Genomic DNA, 16,983 nt, shown 5'->3' on the forward strand with positions numbered 1-16,983 from the left:
GTAGGAAGACACCTTAAAAAGCTCAACATAGAGCTACCATAATGATCCAGCAGTTCCACTCTTGGGCATTTATCCAACAAATTACAGAATAGGACACAATAAGGACACCAGCACAATCTTATTACTTCCAGCACTATTCACCATAGCCAAGATATGAATCAGTCCAGATGCTCCTTAGTAGATGAATGGATCAAGGAAATATGATATCCCAGTTAGAATGGCTATAATCAAGAACTCTAATAACAACAGATACTGGAGGGGATGTGGACAGAAGGGAGCCCTACTGCATTGTTGGTGGGAGTGTAAACTTGTTCAACCACTTTGGAAAGTGGAGGTTCCTCAGGACTCCACATAGAGCTCCCCTATGACCAAGAAATCCCACTTTTGGGCATTTACCCAAATGATCACAAACAAGACCACACTAAAGCTACCAGCACAACTATGTTTACTGCAGCATTATTTACCATAGCTAAGATATGGAACCAACCCAGATGCCCCTTAGTAGATGAATGGATCAAGAAAATATGGTATATATACACAATGGAATTCTATGCCTCCATCAGAAAGAATGACATTGCCCCATTTGTTAGGAAATGGAAAGACTTGGAAAAAACTATATTAAGTGAAATAAGCCAGGCCCAAAGAAACATAGGTCCCATGGTTTCCCTTATTTGCAATATCTAGTATATGTCTGAGACAAATGGAAAAAGTCAGATAAGTTGATGTTAGGTGAAATGAACCCCAAGATAAGTATTGAAATGTTTTTTTTTCTTTCTTGCAATTGTTTCTAACATATTTATAAGATGATTTATTTGTTGCTTTGTATGTACCTCCTCCATGGTATAACCCCTGCTTTCATTGTATTTGATGTTGGTTTAATTTGTGGAGGGGAAGGGCAAAAACAAACCATTTAAATAGGGATACAGGTGGACCCATCACAACAATGAGATGTACAAGTTGTTATGTTGAAAAATGAACTTTACAAGTTTGGCCAGGCTGGGGCAGGGGTGGGGGGTGGGGAGGAGAGATGGGAAAGGATGGGGATGGGAAGGGGAAACAAAGGAGGAGGTAATAATGTTACAATTACCTTGCCCAGGTAATTGTAACCCCTCTGTATGGTATTTTCACAATAAAAAATTTTTAAAAGTATGATATATATACTCAATGGAATTTTACTCATCCACAAGGAATAATTATATTATTTGCAGAGGAATGGATGAACCTGGAAAAAGAATCATGTAAAGGGAAGTAAGTCAGGCCAGGAGAGACAAGGGACAAACAATTCTCGTTTATCATGGAAGCTAGAGCTAATTTATAAATGTACAAGTGAACATTTTAAGATTGTTTGCAAGGTACACAAAATTAACCAAACTATGGTATTTTCAGAGGAGAATTCAAATGGTGTGAGTCCTTAGAAAGGCTAACTCACAGTCCAACAAAATGATTACCAGGAAAGAGGTACTTGAAAGGTATGTGTATGGTTGAGGGAGTGGGTTAGTCTAATGAAGAGAGAAAGGAAGGGAATAGTACAGTCATAAAATTTAACACACATCCTACAAGATTAAGAAAAGTAAAGCCAGGGAAGGCTTAAGAGGGAAGGGGCAGAATAATAAAATGAGTGACATCAATCAAAATGCACTCTACTCATAAACTGGTTTGTTGCATGGTGACTCCTTGGTACAACTACTTACACATAATAAAAACACAAAAACAAATAAAACTGGAATCAGACTCCTTCTCAAAACATCACCAATGCCGACATTTGAAATGCAAACTAAAGAACTTTCCTTGATGGCCTTGATCTGCCCCATCTAGTTTCTGCCCACCTTTCCAAATCCATCTCCTACCGTCACCCTCCTTGTTTGAAGCACCTTCTTTGGTTCGTTCCAACACCTAGAGCTCTCTAATTCTTAGTCTTCGTGATTATTCATTGGGTCTTTGTGGAGTGCCTTTCCCTCAAACATCCACATGGCCTGCTGTCTATCATAATCAGATCTCTGCTCAAAGATAAGCAAATGTGATCCCAACTTAACCATCCAAACCAAGTGCCTAACAACACACACTTCAACTGTAGACCTGTGCTGTATATTTACTGCAGTGATAGTACTTTCCATATTGATAGCTGTACTTGTGTATATCCTGGGTTATCTCTCACAGACCTGCTTGTTTTCTGCAGCCTTCTCTCTCCATGTGTCAAGTTGTTTGCTTAGGGCAAACAGCTGTCTGAATGAAGCACCGTGGAACAGTGGCCTCTCTTGTATTGTATTTCCAGTGCCTATCACTGTACCTAGTATGGAGTAATGCTTCCATATAATAAAATAATAATAATTAAATAAAATGAATAAAATACTAGACAAAGAAAACTAGGTTTTTCTTATAGATAGTAGAGGATGTTAAAGTAATCTCTAGGTGATTTTAGATTAGGTTAAAAATTGCTACCAGATATATACTATAGCAAGATCAAAAGTAAGCTCACATTATGTCTTAAAAAATCAGAGTTAATGTAGTTGTAGAGGTGGGAGGGAAGGGATGGTAGGGGAAGAACAAAGGAGGAGGCAACAATGCTTGATAGGAAATGGACTCATTACCTTGCTCATGTAACTGTAACCCCTCCTCTGTATGGTATTTTTACAATAAAAACTTATAAAAATCAATTAAAAATATTCCCCACATTTCCTTACCAGGTATTTTAGAAAAAAATTCACTGTCTTTGCAATATTGCAAATAATCCAACAACACAAATAACAAAATGACTTATTTTTCCATTGCTCCAAAGCTAATATGCTCTCATTATTTCATATAAAAGAGAAAGTATATGCATTATTGTACATTGCCTTAATTGATTTTTTACATGCAGGCACCACCACAGCACAATTGAATATTTGCGGTAAAATCATTATGCAATTTATACATCAAGATAGAGGTCATAATTTATTCAGTATTATCCTAGGTAATTATTATTGAGCTTTTTAATTTTCAAACTTAAAGGCAAGTGTATTCCCTGTGAATCTAGCAAAGAAAAAATACTCACTAATAGAGTAAATTAGCATAATGGACTCTACAAATTAAGCTAATGAGTTGTTTCTAAGTTTCTAACACAAAAAATCAATGAAATATAACAGATTAAAATATTACCACCTTCATCACAGTTGACTGGCAAAACCACAAGCACAATTCCATAGTCACTTACCTCCATCAGTAACTTGAAACCTTCCCTCTTCTTGATTTCATCTACGAGGTACCTAAGAGTTAAAAACCATGGAATAGTTATAATATGCATTCTAAAAACCCTAGAAACATGTTGTATATAAGACAACACTGCTATTCCTATTACTTAAGAGGCTAAGAATGGCAGGATCTCAGTTCAAGGCCAGCCCAGGGGTTGCAAGACCCTTCTCAACATATAATACATAGTGCAGTAGCATGGTCTTGTCTTCCCAAGCTATCTGAGAGGCTGAGATCAAAAGGACTCTGGTTCCAGGACAGTTCAAGCAGATAAGTCTAAGAGACTGGATTCCCACAGTGGTAAGTCAGAATCCAGGTGATATTTCCTTGTGACCCCAGCATGATGGGAAATCTAACACAGGCGGATCATAGCTCAGGTATATGCCTAAGTGGGAAGTGAGAAAAAAATCTTCAATTAACCTGTGTAAAACAGGACTGGAAGAATGGTTCAACACTATCTCACCAGCCTAGCACATATGATATCCTAAGTACAAGCCCACTACTGCCCCAAACCCCACAAAAACAAAAACAAAACCCTAATGCTGTTATGTGTAATGAAGAGACAAGTCTTAGACTGCAAGAACTTTGACTCAGGCAGAATTTAGACACTAAGGCAGAACTTGCAATTTTAATAGATATTCCCAGGTCTATTGCAATCCTCTGGTCTCAGCAAAAATGATACATCTTCTTAATGATCTGATGTCTATCTCACATGTTAACATCAGCTTTTAACCTCAGTGTGAAAAGCCAGACACATTACTGTGTGTGTTTCACATCGATATTCTTGATAGAGTTCTGGCATAGATATTTTAACCACCCTGCTGGCTTGTGGAGAAGAGTTTTTAGTGTGCAATGCCTCCTTACATATTAACTGAAGATCAAAAAAGATCAAAATAATCTCCATGGCCAAAACAGAGAGAAAGCAGATTGACAATCACTATTCTAACTAGGCTACAGACATGGGTAGGCTCTCTGTGACACCATCTTGAATGTAAAGAGGATTATTGGGCTGGGGGTGGGCAGTCAGGTGGTATAGCAATTGCCTAGCACATGTTAGACTCTTTGTCTACTTCAGTTCTGCCACAACAAACAAACAACAACAACAACAAAAAAGCAAAGCAAAGTTGGATTTTTTCAGAACATTGTTTGCTAAAGGTGATTCTAGAATGTGGGCTTTCATAGTTTTCATATTTACTTTTATAGCTTTTCTTATGGATGCTTCCTTATAGATATCATCTTTGAAATACAAGTAATCTTAGGAAAATGCTATCAATATTAACTAGTAATATGGATTCTTTATTAGAGCACTATGTGAACACACACGTGAACACACAAACCCTGACTCATGAAGTATTTGTTTTTTCACAAACATATTCCTTTCCCTAAATATTTTCCAAACTATTTTTTAGCTATGGTCTTAGAACCTTTAGCACACTGCAAGTTATTTTTTTAAGGAAAAATAATCCAATGGTCAATAAAAATCAGAAAAAGATGCTTGAAAATCACTGATGATACTGACCAAAGAAATGTCAATGAAAACAACAAGCCTGGGCCAGGTGGTATTGGAAACAAACCTTAGAAAGTGACAACCTTCAATGATAGTGAGGATATGGTAGAAACATGCTATGTATTCCTTCAAATGAGTAATACTCATATGTTCCGATGAAGCAAAGCAATTTTGTGCTGGTCTATCAGGAAAACATGCTATGTATTCCTTCAAATGAGTAATATTCATATGTTCTGATGAAGCAAAGCAATTTTGTGCTGGTCTATCAGGAAAATATTAACAGGAATGATACTGACATATTTATATGCTTGTATGTTGTAGCTAAAGTTACATGTGTCTGGATACCAGTGGCTTATGCCTGTAATCCTACTCAGAAGGATGAGATCTGAGTATCATAGTTCAAAGTTAGCCTGGGCAGACAAATCCAAGAGACTCCTATCTCCAACTTAGCAGGAAAAAAAGTCAGAAGTAGAAATACAGCTCAACTGGTACAGCATCAGCTTTGAGTAAAAAAGCTAAAGAACAGCTCCCAGGCCTGAAATTCCAGTCCCAATACCAGCACAAAAATAATTAAAAAATACAAAACTCTGTATGTGAATCTATTCTATAGAGAATAACAAGAAATAAGGTTAATATCGAGGAACTAAAAGATGGTAAATTGAAATGTACTGCAGTGACCTGATGTAATATGTTGTAACTAGTAAAATGAATGGATGAATGGACTTGGTCCAGTGCCATTCAACCCAAGGGATGTTCTTGATATACTAGTAAAAGATAAAAACCAAGGTAGTGAGAAATGTAGATAATTAGATTCCATTTTAAAGGAAATTCTTAAAGAAAGCCAAAGTAGCCTCTATCACATGCAGTAGGGAACCCAGAGTAAAACAGAAAAGGATGCATCATAGATTGTTCTAGTCTATTCACTTGAGGGAGGCAGAAAGAGGGCATAGTGAGGCTTAGGGATAACCAGCTTTCTCTTTATGCCTCTCTACAAAGTTCATAGATGTAGCTCCTTTTTTAGTAGTTTTGGGCCCTGTACTGGAGTTTGAACTTGGGATTTAGGCTCAGCCCCTTAGCTTTTTCACACAAGGCTGGTGCTCTGCCACTATGTCCCTGCTCTACAAATAGCTTTTGGGTAGTCAATTGGAAAAGATAGTTTCATAGACTTTACTGTCTGGGCTGGCTTTGAACCAACCACAATCCTCAGATCTCCGTCTCCTGAGTAGCTAGGATTACAGGTGTGAACCCTCAGTAGCCTTGTTCTGTAATTTTTGGAAACAAACTTTGACTACCTCTACCTAGAGGAGGGAAGCTTTGAGAATGAGCCCTTTTCTCACCATTTCAGGCACAATGTGACAAGTATTAGTCCAGTGCTGAGAAGCTGGAGCTCACTTGACTGAGGTGTCCAAAGTGCTCAGCCTCTCCAGCAACCTGGCCCTGGGGTGGGGGGAGGGGAGGCTCTAGATTAGAAATTGTTAAGGAGACAGTAAATCAACAATGTGACTCTGCCTCTATTTCTTCATGCATGTAATGAAGATGTGGAACTAGACTTGCAAAAAACTTTACTGATGGGTAATGTTTTTGGGTGATGAGTGAAACTCACTACCTATAGAATCCATTTAAAATACTTCTGACAAACTGCCTACAGTTGCTACTAGGGAAAGGCCTCCTAAATCTGAGCTTCATTATTTAAATGAAAATTCTCCTTTTGCTACCCACAGAGACCAGGGCTTATGCTCAGCCCACAGTCACCATCAGAAACGCTAAGGCCCAGTGTCATTCTGCGGCTGAACTGAGGGTAAAGGCACGAGGAAGGGGTGTGAGAATTACAACTTTGACAAAGAAAGCCAAAGTCCAACACCAATTCCCAAATGATGCCTGTTGGCATACTGTGCTAAGAAGGTTTTCCATAAATCATGGTTCTACTGTTAATTTTAAGTTTGAGCATGGCAAAGAATAACAAGCTAATTTCTGTGGTCCGTAATCAGAAGCATACCTGACTTACTTCACCTGGCCATTTTTCTGATTTGCTTGGATTGCTGGACAATGACACTCAGTCTAGATGGGTGCTCAGGATATCAGTGAAGTCTCTCCTCATGTTTACAGCATGACTACCCTAGCTGTACATGCTGCATTCTCACACCACATAATGGTGTCACCAGAAGGAACAAAGTGATAAGAGCAAAGTATTTCTCTTCTTCGGTACAGTTCTCTTGATTTAGCTAAGACTATTTCCTCCAGCGGTCTTCATAGAATTCATTCTATATCTTTTGTACTGTGTCTTATACCCAACCTTAAACTAATTGTGGGCAAAGCAATGTTCCTAGTTCAAATATTACTACGTCAATGAAACCAGGCTCCAGTTGGCAAGGAAGAAGAGAGAGTAGTTGAATTAACAGTCAATATTGTGTGCTTCTGGGTGAAAACTAAATTAAATGTTTGTGTTCTGGTGAGGTGCCAGTGACCCAAGCCTATAATCCTAGCTACTAAGGAGACAAATCTAGAAATGATGGTTCCAAGTTAGCCCAAGCAGGAAAGTCTACGAGACATGTATATCTGATTAAGCAGCAAAAAGCCAGAAGTAGAGGTTTGGTTTGAATGGTAGAGCACTAGCCTTGAGTGAAAATGCTAAGGGGCAGTGTTTAGGTACAAAGTTAAACAACAACAAAGTTTCTATTCTACAATGTTCTCAGCCTTTTGTGTCCATATGAGCACTCAGCATCTCCAAGAGAAAATAATAGTTGTTAACATTTCCCAAACTTGTTTGACCAGGAAGTCATTTTTGGACAGATCACCTCATGTGATCATCTAGAAGTCTTTATCTCACAGGGCAAAGTTCAAGAATACTAGTTATAGTAGGACTTCTATAGAGAAATGTATCTTCTTAAACACGTGCATAAATATGGAATGGTTCAAGTGGCAGAACACTATCCTGAGCAAAAAATGCTAAGAGACAGTGCCCAGCGTTTAGGTTCAAGCCCAGTACTGGTGCAAAAATAAAGTAGTATTTTCCATCACCTCCGTCTATACTCAGAGTGATGATTTATTCTTCACAACATTTTTACAATGTATGCACAGAGCCTAAAATGCATATTAAAATTATTATTATGGGAGAATCCAATAAAAAATTAAAAAGAAATGCATTCAATTGTGTGGCATAATGTAGAAACTAAAACTACTTCCATCAAAAGCATGCATGTAAGTGGGCCTAAAAAAGGATAAGTTCATTAAATTCATCACTGTCTCTTCCAGTAAGCTTGGCATGAAAGAGAGGAGAAAACACATGAGCAAGCATTTTCATCAATCCTCCTGGAGTATTAATATTCTGACTTGGCTCAATAATTATCATTAACATTAATGATAGTCTTGCTCCAAAACAGTTCCCTTTCTTGCACTGACAAATGTGTTCCCAGCGTTAGACTATCAGTTCTTTCAGTTGTTACATGAATCCCTTTAAATTTACTTGGGCTTAATTTGTTTTTTTGTTTGTATGTTTGTCTTTACAAGATACCATTTTCTTTCTGGAAATGGCCTTTTCAGATCTTTTCTCAACTCACCAGGCACTTAAGGGTTGCTGAAACACCCTGGAACAAGTTTCTCCCCCAGTCTCATCTTCTCAGCTACAATATGCTCTAATGGTTGCACAGAGCCTTTGAGAACTCCAGAGGGTTTTGATCTGCTTTCTAAATGCCCTACATCTAACAGAGTAGCTCATGGCTTCTTTGATTCATGGCCTACACTCACAGGCTCTAGTCTACTTGCAGTGGTGATACTTACAAACTACAGACTGAAAGAAACGAATGAAAACATTCGCCTTTCCAGACTCTATCCCTCTCCTCCCTGTGGGGGAATACTGGGTAGCACCAGTGTGCAATGGTTCACCTTTTCCAAAATACAGCAACCAATTGTTCAGCATGCAAGCAGGTTATGAAATAAATTCCACCTGAGAGATTGGAGAGATTGTATGCCTTGGGAATAGATTAGTGATCCACTGGAGACCCAGTGAAGCAGCCAAATGGGAATTTAGCTGCTTGTTGTTGAAAGACTTGTATGTATGACTATTCCATATCTGCATTAAAAACAAAACAAAACAAAACACCCTTTAGCTGGGCACCAGTGGTTCAGGTCTAGCTACTCAGGGGCTGAGGTCTAAGGATGACAATTTGAAGCCAGCTTGGGCAGAACAACCACTGAGAATCTTATCTCCAATCAACCAGTAAAAAGCAGGAAGTAGAAATAAGCTCAAGTGGTAAAACATCAGCCTTGAGCAAAAAACCTAAGGGACAGAGGTCATTGTATGTATGTATACACACACACACACACAGACACACACACACACACACACACACACACACACACACACACATACACACACACACCCCTTGGAACCTGACTTCCACAACAAAAGCCTAAAAAGTGTCCTTAGTAATAGGTAAGCGTGGGTGTTGGAAAACACATTTGCAGGCACATGTCAGAGGGCACAATCAATCACCTGATTTTTGCCAGAAGATGTGGTTTACAACCTTGGCTTTCCAGGTTTCAATAATGCTTCATAAGCACAAGTTGCTTTAGGCTGCCAAAGTCACTAGCTTTCAACAACCAGAGGAAATTTTAATCATTAATATTTCTTGAGGGAAATGTTTTTTTCTCACTTGGAATGATGGGGTCAAATGGAAATGAGGAAACTCCTTAGAGGTCTTCTAGAGACTAAGGTTTCCCTTCCTGCTGGATTTCTGACAACCCATAAAAATCAGCACCATTGCTCTCCTAAAAATATCTGCTCTTGCTGGGTGCCTGTCATCCTAGATACTCAGAAGGCTGAGATCTGAGGATCACAGTTCAAAGCCACCCTGGAGATCGTTGGAGATAATTAATTGGAGATAATCCATTTAATCACCAGAAAACTTGAAGTGAAGCTGTGGTTCAAAGTGGTAGAGCACTAGCCTTGAGCAGAAGAGCTCAGGGACATAACTCAAGCCCTGAGTTGAAGCTCCAGCATTGGTACCAAAAAAAAAAAAAATCTCTTTCCAGTCACAAATGGCTCACATCTGTAAGCCTAGCTACTCAGGAAGCCAACCTGGGCAGAAAAATTGTTGACATTCTTGCCTTCAATTAACCATCCAAAATTGGGAATAGAGGTGTGACTCAAGTGGTAGAATGGCAGTCTTGAATGAAAAAAAACTAAGTCAGCATGCAATACTCTAAGTTCAAGCCCTAATACCAACACCCCCCCCACACACACACACAGAGGCTTTTTTTCTCCTGAAAAAAAATCAGCATGCCATTATAGGGGGGAGGAGGAGAACATTCTGATGAAAGTTGCCATCACTGGTCTATAAACATCTGGTTTATAAATGTTAAGATCAACATACCAATTTCAAAATGATGCTCCATTTACATTCAGAAACATGGGATCACTGTTTCTATGGAATTAGCATAACTCTTTTTGAGACTCAGAGAGAAGTTGCCGTTTTTCTATTATTTAAAGAGTCCTGACCTAGGACCCACGGCAATAAATGCTTTAACTAAAACAGCCTCCAGGAACAGCTGTGTACCACCAATGCAGCACGAGGCATTGCGTGTTGCTTTACTGAAACACATCTGTCATCTGCTTAAGAAGATTATTCTTGGTGAATGTAAAATAATGATGCCTTGACTGACAAATTATTTCAAATAGAGATTTCCAGTTATGGATGAGAGTTATTTTGATTTGGCAAACTCTGAAGCAAATTCCCACAGGTCAGGGAGCTTGAAGACAAATAACATTTTGACTCTAATTGTCAGAGCCTGGAGCTGATTATGTCACACACGCACTTGTGTGCTCTGGCTAGCTTGAATTGGCAGATGACAGCCCATTGCTAAATATTCAACAATTTCACAAACGCCAACTGTTGTAGCTTTCAAACCGCCAAGATGGAAGTATTTATATCACCATTAATTGACGGACCCTATGAATGAAGACTTTTTAGTTTTCTTTGTTTCTTTGGAAAGCCAATTTATCAATATTCCACTAGATAGATCCCAGTGAAGACAGCAGTGACAGGAATTGAGATAATATTCTATCTTTCTTAAAAATGAGAAATACAAACTAATCAGTTTTGATGTTGGTATAATTTGTGGAGGGGAAGGGAAAAAAAACAAATCATTTAAATAAGGATACAGGTGAACCCATTGCAACAATGAGATGTACAAGTCATTATGTCAGAAAACGAACTATACAATTTTGGTGGCGGGTGGGGGGGTTGGGGGGGGATGGGAAGGGGAAACAAAAGAGGAGGGCAACAATGACTGATAAGAAGTGTACTCATTATCTTGCCCATGTAATTGTAACCCCTCTGTATGGTATTTTCACAATAAAAACAAACAAAAAAAACAAAAAACAAAAAAAGTAAATAAGCCCAATGACCTGGCACCAATCGTTCATACTTGAGACTGAGATCTGAGGATCACAGTTGAAAATGAGCCAGGGCAGGGAAATCCTTGGGACTCATCTCCAATGAACCAGCAAAAAGCGGGAAGTGGAGCTTTGGTTTAAGCAGTAGAGCAATAGTTTTGAGCAAACAAGCTCACAGATAGTGTCCAGACTCTGAGTTCAAGCCCCAGAACCGGCACATAAATAAAAATAAATAAATGAATAAATAATATGCTCATGAAAATATAGCCCTCTAAAATTTTCTCCAAGATTTTTTTTTCATATTAATTCCAGTGACATGCATACAAAGACTCTCCTACTTCTTGGCATTGGGGTTGGGGGACAGGATGACTTTTGCCAAGCCCAGAAATATACTGTTAGTTATCAAAAAAATGGGGAAGGGAAAAAACAAATAATTTAAATAGGGATACAGGTGGACCCATTGCAACAATGAGGTGTACAAGTCGTTATATCAAAAAATGAACTTTACAACTTTGGTGGGGGGGGAGGATTGGGTGGGGGGTAGGGGGAGGATGGGAAGGGATGGGAAGGGGAAACAAAGGAGGAGGCTACAATGCTTGATAATAAATGTACTCATTATCTTGCCCATGTAATTTTAACCCCTCTGTACAGTATTTTCACAATAAAAATAAAAATTTTAAAAAAATGGGGAAGACTAGGGGAAATAAACTATTAGGAGTAACCACATAAAAGAGGAGGTTTTTTTCAAATATTTAAATATAGGTCACAGATTCTGCAGTGATGCTCACTGAAATGTTAATTCAATTCAATTCAACTTGATAAACATTTACAAACAATAAGTGTTTGTTGGATTGGATTAAAATGTTAACATTTATCCTCCAGTGATATTTCTTTGCAAAAGTCAGAAATTATCCTTAGACTATAAACTAAAGTCTACTCTGAGATGAATGTTAACTTCATAATAAATATAATCATTAAATATTTATACTTAACCTTATTGCAAGACACCTGTCATTGAATTCCTTAGCAGCTTAGGCAAAATAATGCACTATTCTGACACATTTAAATAGCACAAGAATATATAAAGCAGGGAAGAGAGAATGCTGCATTTTTATTTTAATTTAATGGACAACTATGAATATTTATGGTAGACAGTCTCATTCTTTCAGTGCTGGGTAGTTATGTCCCTGCTTCTAATAGAAGCATGTCAACTTCCTTCTAGAAAGTCCCATTCTCTGCCAGCTTCTACATATTCTCTACAGGATGAGGGAGGCACTCTCCCAGACTCAAGCCAGACCACATGGCTCAGTATGACCTCATGTTCTGTGGAAACTGTGATGGATTCAGAGACAGACCTTTCCCTTCCTCACAAATAATTAAACATTCCTTGGGATTGTTGGAAAAAGAGGAAGACGCTCTCATTTTGACCTTGAATCTTGAAGAATACAGATCTGTCTCCTTGATGACCACCCTCCCATATGAAAATAGGAACCTAACAAGAAAAAGTATGCCTGGTGATATCTATTAAGCCTTTGACCTTTGAAAAAAAGCATATTAAATGAAGTAAGCCAGACCCAAAAAATCATAGCTCCTATGGCTTCCCTCATTTGTAATAATTAGTATATGTCTAGAATAGTCCTAGCAGATGAAGAGGATAGCTCAATAGCTACGTACATATGGCCCTACAAGATGAGGCTAAGCCAAATGAACTTCAAGACATGCACACAAGAGGTTTTTCTTTGTTGCTGTTTAGTCATGTACTATTTCTTTCTTCTTCTGTGTTTTTTTTCCTATGGCTTATTCCCTGTTGATTTTGATGCTCTGGGTATATATGTGTTTATCTGAATTAGGGAAGGGAAGGGGAACAACAAAATGGTGAGACAAATGTAACAAGACAATATATTAGAACTGAACTTTACAACTTGGAGTGGGGGGAGATTGGGGAAAGGGAAAGTGGAAGAAAAATGAGGGAGGGGTAACAACTTTGACAAGAAATGCACTCACTGTTTTATGTATGTAACTGTAACCACTCTGTATATCATGTTGACAATAAAATTAAATTTAAAAAGCCTTTAATCAAGCCATTACAAAAACCAACCCTAAACTACCTTGTAAGTAACACAAGTTTCATTTTCTTTGTTTATAATAACTGGAAAAAGGTGTCTGTCACACCAATAGATCCCTGATATAACACCAAGATTTCTAACTTTTAAAAGCCTCTGAAAGTGCTGAAGCCATCCTTTTAAGTGTCCTCACATCTAAGCCCTTGGCAATATAGTCACAGTTCACCTGACAAAAGGCAGAGAAAAGGTGCTTCCTGATTCTGGCAATTGGGATTAGCCGTAAGATTTGCTAGGGCCAATGAAATGTCGGAGATAATACAATTAGGTATCACAAGTGGGCCTTCCTGGGCTTCTACCATGGCTGTCACAAGAGCACTCTCCAGTCAGTCTTCTGGTACAATGAGAAGAAAGAAGTACAGAGTGAAGACTGCATCTCTTGCCACCAGAGTGGAAGGTCACACAGGCCTTGGGAATAAATGGTGGGTGTTCTGAGATATGGATCCAGACAGTTTGTTCCAAACAATACCCCTTCCACTCCTAGAATAGGAAGAGGAAATGAAAAGTGTATTCTTAGGATTTTGTGAATGACAAGTAAACAGCCATTGAAGGGGTTGAGACCACACAATCTAGAGATCTAATCCTCTGAGGTTCCTGGTGGCCAGTAGGTAACCAACAGCAACTCATATGAAATGCAGCACATGCCAGGCAGGGCTCCAAGTTTAGTTTCCACTATAACTAGTTGAAAAAGCTATAATTATTGAATTATTGCTGTTTTATTGGGACAAAACTAAGGAGCAGAGAGGTGAAGAAATTTGCTCAAGTTACACAGTTTGTAAATAATGTAGCTAGGTTTGCAATAGACTTTTTATTCTATTACTTTACTATACCAAATATGCCAGATTAAAACACATATACACACATACACACACACACACACACACACACACACACACACACAGAAATAACATCATGTTCAGCTGGTAGCTCCTTCAGCTTCTAGGAGAGAAGCCAAAAATCTAGATTCCTTCAAGTCATGAGACAGACAGACAGACAGACAGACAGAGACAAAAAGAGATAGAGACAAAGAGAGACAGATAGAGAGAGACAGAGAAAGAGAGAGAGGGAGTGAGAGAGAGAGGGAGGGAGGGAGAGAGAGAGAGAGAGAGAGAGAGAGAGAGAGAGAGAGAGAGAGAGAGAGAGAGAGAACCTATCTTGGGTTTTGAACTCAAGGCCTTGATGCTTTCCTGTAGCTTTTTTGCTCTAGGCAGGCACTCTTTCTTTTGAGCCAAAGCTCTACATCTAGCTTCTTGCTGGTTAACCAGGGACCAGAATTTCATTGACTTTTCTGCATGAGCTGGCTTTGAACCTCAATCCTCAGATCTCAGCCTCCTGAGTAGCTAAGATTACTGGTATAAGACACCGGTGCCCATTCTCCTACAATTCTTTTGAGAGAAATAAAAAAATCTTTGATTTGGAGAAAATCTGTTTTTAAGGATTTTCAACATTGAAAGCCTTTTTAACACTGAGGTTCAGCCCTATGAGCAGTGCATGCTCAATAAAGCACATGACCAGATTTGATTGTCCAGTCCATTAGCACCCACCAACCTAAGTGTAATAACTCAGTCATGTTCAGGTAGCAGGTGGCTGCCACCAGCATCTTGAGAGCCTTCCTAATGTCCTTGAAAGGTAGAAAAAAGCTTTGTTTCTAATGATGCGAAGAGCACCCAAACATGACACTTCCACCTTGCCTTTTCCTGTGTGCCTATGTTCTCACAAGCCACACTTGCAAGTCCTTACAATGACACCAGTCCTAAGTCCCTCAGACACAGACACCAGGGCCTGCTGCTACTTCTGCTCATACCACTCTTCCTTCCTTTTCACTATGGCTCAGTTGAGTGTTATCCTCCAAGAAGCCTCTAAAGTGGCCCTTAATGACAAACTGGGAAGCCTTCCAGAATGTTCCTGGAGCAGCACAAATTCCTTTTATCCAAAAGGAGTTACCTATACTTCACCTGCTCTTGTATATGCCTCAGTGGACCTGTAGAGCTGGTGGTAGGGCTGCTCTGTTTACAGTTTGTAACATATAGTAGATGCTAAGAAGACATTTATTACATGAAAATACTTATTACAATAAGCATGAACAAAACTTACCAATGATATTTTTCTTTGGTGTTTAGTGCACACGTGCACACAGACACAGACACAGACACAGACACACACACACACACACACACACACATACACACACACACACATCATGAAAGTACCTAGATAAAGCAAGGGCTCGATTCACCCTCTCTTCAAGGCCTAAAGTGCCCACTGCTTTCCAGGTCATCCAGAACTTGAATGCGTCAGGTTTCCTGCTGCATTGGATGGATTTATCCCCTGTGTCATAGCTTACATCATAGAACTTATCCTGTTGGAATAGGTAGGATGCTTCAGCAGAGTAGCACTTCTTAAGGAGACCCTTTGAAAGAGAAAGAAAGATTTTACAATCATTCATATCTAAGATATACTTGATGCTTAAAACACAGGAACGAAGCTTGTATGACAATCATTATTTATGGAAAAGCACATTTCACTTGACTGCTTTATGATGGTTTTCTGTCAGGCACAGATTGCTCAGTATGTTTAAAACAAAACCTAAGACTTGATGGTGGTAGAGCCCAACTTCACAATTTCACAGCCAATAAAGAGAAGCAGAGATGACAATGTCTTAGTGAGATCCAGGCAGGCCAGTTTCTTAGGAGAACTAAATCTGTCTGTAACTCACCCAAGGTTCCGCTAGGAGAGAGAGAGAGAGAGAGAGAGAGACAGAGACAGAGACAGAGAGACAGAGACAGTGACAGAGACAGAGAGACAGACAGAGACAGAGACACAGAGAGACAGACAGAGACAGACAGAGACAGAGTCAGACAGAGACAGACAGACAGACAGAGACAGAGACACAGAGAGACAGACAGAGACAGAGTCAGACATATTGTGCATATTTGATACAATTTCATAGGCACAGACAATCCAGGCTTCTAAATGCCCTTTTCTTAAGCCATTCCACAATGTAAGACCAGATGTGACAATACCCAGAGAAAAACCCAGAGGAAAGAGCTCAACTGTGGAAAAATTAGATGTAACCCAAGGAGTCTTTGTAATCACAAAGCAGCAACCACTGGCCTAAAGGATCTTTTGTGTTTGTTTCACACTGATTTTATTTGCCTTTGCAAATAAAATAACTCACTGGTTACTTCTCACTAACAGTAAAGGATATTTTACTCTGTTAATTACCAAACTATAATCTTCATCTTAACTCCAAATTAGTCAGGTTTAAGACGTGCTGCCTTCAACATCAGCGTGTGGCTATACACACAAGCCCAGGATTTCTAAGCTGTCATTCACAGCTACTTTCTGGACAACTTCACTGGCACAGAGAATTTATGTGAGTCCTCTGTTTCCAAGTATGACACATCTGCTCATTGCCCTTTTACCACTGGATCATGGCCCATCTATATCATTCTCAAATCCTTTTCTTGAGCTTGTTTCTATTATCTTACACTATTTGCTACATCATATATGTACATATACATATACATATCTATCTATCAATCTCTCTCTCTCTCTCTATATATATATATATATGTGTGTGTGTGTGTAAAGTGTGTGTGCGTGTGTGTGTGTGTGTGCGTGCATGCCAAGGCTTGAACTCTGAGCCTTCAGATCTTGCTTGGCTTCTTTGTCCAAGCTGACATTCTATCACTTGAGCTGCAGCTACACTTCTGGCTTTTTCATGGTTAAGTGGG

General features: G+C 39.0%; 1 protein-coding gene across 1 annotated transcript in view; it reads right to left on the reverse strand.

The window, feature by feature from the left end:
* Gadl1 (glutamate decarboxylase like 1) overlaps positions 1-16,983 on the reverse strand; it is a 215,218-nt gene that overhangs the window by 85,427 nt on the left and 112,808 nt on the right. Inside the window, exons 12-13 of the mRNA XM_070007528.1 lie at positions 15,457-15,656; positions 3,191-3,242 (exon numbers count right to left, since the gene is read on the reverse strand). Coding sequence (XP_069863629.1) covers positions 3,191-3,242; positions 15,457-15,656 — 252 coding nt within the window. The remainder of the gene's footprint in view (positions 1-3,190; positions 3,243-15,456; positions 15,657-16,983) is intronic.

Source organism: Dipodomys merriami, unplaced genomic scaffold, assembly GCF_024711535.1.
Source record: "Dipodomys merriami isolate MVZ:Mamm:240054 unplaced genomic scaffold, mDipMer1.0.p SCAF_7, whole genome shotgun sequence".
NCBI classification, from domain to species: Eukaryota; Metazoa; Chordata; class Mammalia; order Rodentia; family Heteromyidae; genus Dipodomys; species Dipodomys merriami.